At 34.2% G+C, this 5,000-nt stretch overlaps 1 protein-coding gene across 1 annotated transcript in view; it reads left to right on the top strand.

Annotated features, from left to right (window-relative positions):
• Positions 1 to 5,000, top strand: part of sgsm1b (small G protein signaling modulator 1b) — a 29,636-nt gene that overhangs the window by 11,113 nt on the left and 13,523 nt on the right. The window contains exons 7-13 of the mRNA XM_042733308.1: positions 305 to 447; positions 1,419 to 1,550; positions 1,631 to 1,755; positions 1,826 to 1,893; positions 2,978 to 3,141; positions 3,216 to 3,342; positions 4,250 to 4,376. Of these exons, the coding sequence (XP_042589242.1) occupies positions 305 to 447; positions 1,419 to 1,550; positions 1,631 to 1,755; positions 1,826 to 1,893; positions 2,978 to 3,141; positions 3,216 to 3,342; positions 4,250 to 4,376 (886 nt within the window). The remainder of the gene's footprint in view (positions 1 to 304; positions 448 to 1,418; positions 1,551 to 1,630; positions 1,756 to 1,825; positions 1,894 to 2,977; positions 3,142 to 3,215; positions 3,343 to 4,249; positions 4,377 to 5,000) is intronic.

Genomic DNA, 5,000 nt, shown 5'->3' with positions numbered 1-5,000 from the left:
TTATTTGCAATATAAATTTTTTGTAACTTTATAAATGTCTTTACTGTCTCTTTTGATCAATGTAACACATCCTTGCTGAATGCTAATATTAAATTCTTTCATAAAAAAACAACAAAACAAAACAAGTACTGACCCCAAACTTTTGAATAGGAGTTTATATTGTTACAAATATAATATTGTATAAAATATATATATATATATATATATATATATATATATATATTAAAAAGTAAATTAATGATCATTTTAATTGTACTGTATATGTTTGTATAATTGGGATATGATGATGCTGTGTGTGTTTCAGTCGGTCCCTGTGCTCTGGATTACACAAAAGCCAAGACAGCCAATCACTTCTGGACAGACCCCTCGGCTGATGAACTGGTGCAGAGACACCGCATTCACAGCGGACACTGCCGGCAGGATTCCCCCACCAAACGCCCGGCTCTCGTAACATGCCCTTTTCTACTGCTTACACACTTTACTTAACCCTTGTGCATCAATAAAAAAAAAAGTTAGGTCCATAGGTCCATAGTGGACACAAACGTCCATGTCAAAAAATTAAATGTGTATAAAAATTTGAAGCTTGGGAGCACAGAGTTATGTTTGGTCTCATTTTAAAGAAGACCCATGGCAGATTATTGTTGAAGTAGAAAAAACTTTAAAAAGTGAAAACAAAAAAATTGTTTATGAACAATATTTTATATAAAATATAGATTTTATGAAACATGCTGAACTCTATACCTGCTAGAATATCAAAGCCATAAATCCAAACAACTTGTGTTCCGAATTTGAAGTTGATATCTTAAAAAATTAGCTTTTGTTAAGATTTTTTTTGGCCCCAGTACCATTAGATTCCAGCAAAACTCCGGTGGTGAAAGTGGTTGGTTTTTTTGTTTTTTGTAGTGTTTTTTTATTTTATATATTATTAGAAGAATAATAATTATTACTGCATTATTTATCCAATTGGCTCATTAATACGCAGAAGCAGAAAACAGGAATAAAGCAAGTATTTGCTTTATAGGGCAAACCTGAAAAAAATGGCACCATCTGGTAAAAAAAATTGTATAAAATTAAATTTGAAAGCCTTGCCAACATAATGAAAGCCTATTAACAAAAATTGCATAATTTTACAGTTAAACGGCACTGCGATTAAAAATAGCAGTTTTAATGGGTTTCAATGGGGACATTTTTGTCCTTAAGGTCCTGAAGGGAACAATTTTGTGTACCAAGTGCGAAACAGATTTATTAAAGGAAATGGAAGTAAAATAGTACAATTCTAATAAAAATACACACCTGTGCCAAAATGTATGCAGTTGGCAATAACACAGGCAAAAAGGGTTCAATCTTTTCTGAAAGCTGACACTCAAACAGCAGAAGCACACACTAACTCTCAGCGAGATCCGTGTGTTGTTCTGTAGATCCAGAAGAGACAGTCGAGCGGCAGCATGGAGGACCGGCCGTCTCTGTGGGCGCGGGATTACGTCGAATCTCTTCATCAAAACTCCAGAGCCACGCTGCTCTTCGGGAAGAACAACGTCCTGGTGCAGCCGGTAAACTCTACTCAGACGTGTGTGACGGAGCTGTGGCGCTTTAATTAAAGCGTGGCATTAAATCTCATCCGATCTTTCAGACGGACGACATGGAAGCTATCCCAGGATACCTCTCTCTTCACCAGACGGCCGATCTGATGACGCTCAAGTGGACACCGAACCAGCTGATGAACGGAAACATGGGGGAGCTTGATTATGAGAAAAGGTGCGGTGCGTTATGATCGTGACGTCTGCTTTGTGGGAATGATTTTAAATCAGATCTCATCTCTCCACAGTGTATACTGGGATTACGCCATGGCCATTCGTCTGGAGGAAATCGTCTATCTGCACTGCCATCAGCACGGTGAACATTTAAATAAAAATCTCATTTTAAATTAAAAACGCAAGAATGAAAAAAAAACAACAACACTGAAATAAAATGAAAAAAAAAATGGCTTTTAATTTTTTATTTTTGTATAGAATAAATAGAACAACTAAATTGTTATTTTAGTATTATTATGATACTACTATGGTTTTTATTAACATTTTGACTTTTTATTCTTTCTAATATTTAATTCTTTGTAATCTGTAATATTTTGTTTTATACATTTTTTTGGGGTGTTTTTTGTAATTTTTTTTTTTTTTTTTACCATTTCTGTTTTTTAATGTTTTTATAAATTTTATTTCAGTTTTGTTTATTTTAGTACATCAAGTTAAAACCAAATTAAAATTATAAGTGTTGCCTGTGCATTTTGGCGAAATTATTATTATTTTTTTTAAATATTTTATTAATTTTTTTTAATTACAAATGTTTTTATTATTATTATTATTATTATAATTATTATTATTATTATTTTATTATTATTATTATTGGTTTTAGCAAGGTGAATATCAACCCCGAGCATATTTAACCCCTTAAAGCCTGACACATGAAATAATAGAATAATCCCAACAAGTTTGCACGTGTGTATTTTGATGAGCATCATATTTGATCCATCAGGCTTCTATGGCTCATATAATATGATATAGTGAGAATATGAGCTCAGTTTTATTCAGAGGCCCTCAAAAGATCCTGATGATCAGATTTGAGACTCTAAAACATGATTGATGGAGAATCAAGTAAAGCTGAGCTGCTTCAGTCCAGTAAGAGTTCATCTGGAGATATTACTGCAGTTATTCTGAAGTTTACTTCAAAATCAGTCAAGATCTGACACCAGAAGCAGCAGCTGAAGCTGGACGCTTGTACAATTACACTAAAAGCTCTAAACTATCAATCAGACGACAGAAGACCTGCGTCAGATTGAGTGTGAAACAGGTTTAACAGCAAAGTTTTCATCATTTAAAGGACTGATACAGTAGCTTTAAAGGGTTAAAGGAAGTCCTCACATTGGCGTGATGTCTGAAGGTTTGTCTGATGTGTGTGTGTGTGTGTGTGTGTGTGTGTGCAGTGGACAGTGGAGGCACTGTGGTCTTGGTCAGTCAGGACGGGATCCAGAGGCCTCCGTTTCGCTTCCCTAAAGGCGGTCACCTGCTGCAGTTCCTCACGTGTCTGGAGACGGGCCTCCTCCCTCACGGACAGTTAGATCCTCCGCTCTGGTCCCAAAGAGGAAAGGTTTGCCCAGCGCCATTACACTCAATCTGGAGCAGTTTGAATAAGAAACGAGATCATTCTGAGTTCTTCCTCAGGGAAAAGTGTTTCCAAAGCTGCGTAAAAGTCGTCCACATGAATCCAGCGAGTCGTTCTCGGACAAAGATGAAGACGAGGCCACAGATTATGTGTTTCGGATCATATATCCTGGCAGTCAGGAGTTTGGTACGTTAATGTGAAGTTGATCTCAAACAAGATATTATAGATAAACTGAAACTTTTTATTTTTTTTAATTACCTCATAAATGGACATAAAATACAAACAGAGTCCTGAATTGATTCAAAACTAACTAAAGTGAAATAAAATAATCATAAAATATACTTTAGTTTAGTTTTGTGCTGGATAGAACATCAACTCAGTTATTTTAGTATTATTGAGATGCTATTATGGTTTTATTAATGTTAACTTTTTATTTTTATGTTTTCATTTTAAATTGATTTGAATTTGAATAATTTTGGTGTGTTTTGTTATTTTAAATGTCTTGAATGCATTCATTTTTGATTAAATGTGTTTGTTAATTTTATTTGTGTTAGTTATTTTAGTACATCAGGTTAGACTAAATTAGAAAGAGAAATGTTGCCTTTGCAAAGTAGATAAAATTTAAAAAGTAAAATTTTTTTTTCCTTTTTTTTTTTAACTATAATAACTCTGTAAACTAAAAGTCTTCAGCGCCACCTACTGGCCAAATTCATAGCATGCTTTTATAGTTCCCAAGACCGTTTACATTAAATATTATAGTAAATTTACATATCTACAATAATATAAATACACATTATAGACCTGTATATATATTTTCTAATGTAGTAAATTTTTACAAATTAGTAGATTTTTATATTTTTGTCATTTGCCCCTTATTAGTTTTTCTTTCATACTGTGAAAGCAGTTCAATGTATGAAAGAAAAATGCATGCAATATAAAGAAAAATCACCCTTTTTCTTGTTTGTTTATACAAAACAGTATAGTTTGAATTCTATACACATCACATGCACATTTTATTTTTCAAATGGGTTTCTGCTCTCTGTGTTCACACTGGTTGTGAATATGATGCTAATTGGCTTTCTCCGTGTTAAAGTGGCACCGGAGCTGATGGATCAGACGGTGAACATGTGGCAGCCCACGCCCAGGAAGTCGTCTTGTTCTTCCTGTTCACAGAATGGCTCTTCAGACGGTGGCCTTCTCAACGGATGCAACCATGACAGGCTAGTCTGCCGCTCGCCTGAGATGTGAATTAAACGGGTCATGACATGGATTTTATTTCAATAAGTTCCTTGAGGTTTACGTATGATGTCAATAATAATGGTTTTTGCACAAAAAACAAATGTGTAAAAATTCTTTATTTTTTTTTAACCCTCATTCTGAACCTCTCTCAGAAACAGGGGCGGGTCCTTTAAGGCTTGTCAGTATTCGGTCACTGTTATGATTGGCTAACGTCACTGCATAGGAAACTATGGAAGCCTGTTTCTGCCACTGAATAAAAAATAAAAACATAATTGTGACTTTTTTCTCATAATTGTGTGATATTAACATGCAATTCTGAGAACATATCAGTCTTTTCCCCCCCTCAAAATTGGGCTTTGACTCGCAGTTGCGTGTTATAAAGTCAGAATTGTGAGATATAAACTCAATTGTGAGAAAATAGTTCAGAATTGTGAGTTTTTATCTTTTAATTTATCACTCGCAATTGTGAGTTTATATCACACAATTCTGAGAAAAAAATGGCAATAACCTTTTTTTTTTGTTTTTTTTATTCAGTGGCAGAAACAGACTTCCATAGGAAAAAGTATCAACCATAGATATATGTACAGTATCAACGGCCTCTCACT

This window comes from Cyprinus carpio, chromosome B10 (assembly GCF_018340385.1).
Source record: "Cyprinus carpio isolate SPL01 chromosome B10, ASM1834038v1, whole genome shotgun sequence".
NCBI classification, from domain to species: Eukaryota; Metazoa; Chordata; class Actinopteri; order Cypriniformes; family Cyprinidae; genus Cyprinus; species Cyprinus carpio.
Note: the sequence above shows the minus strand (reverse complement) of the source record. Positions and strands in the feature narration are given on the sequence as shown.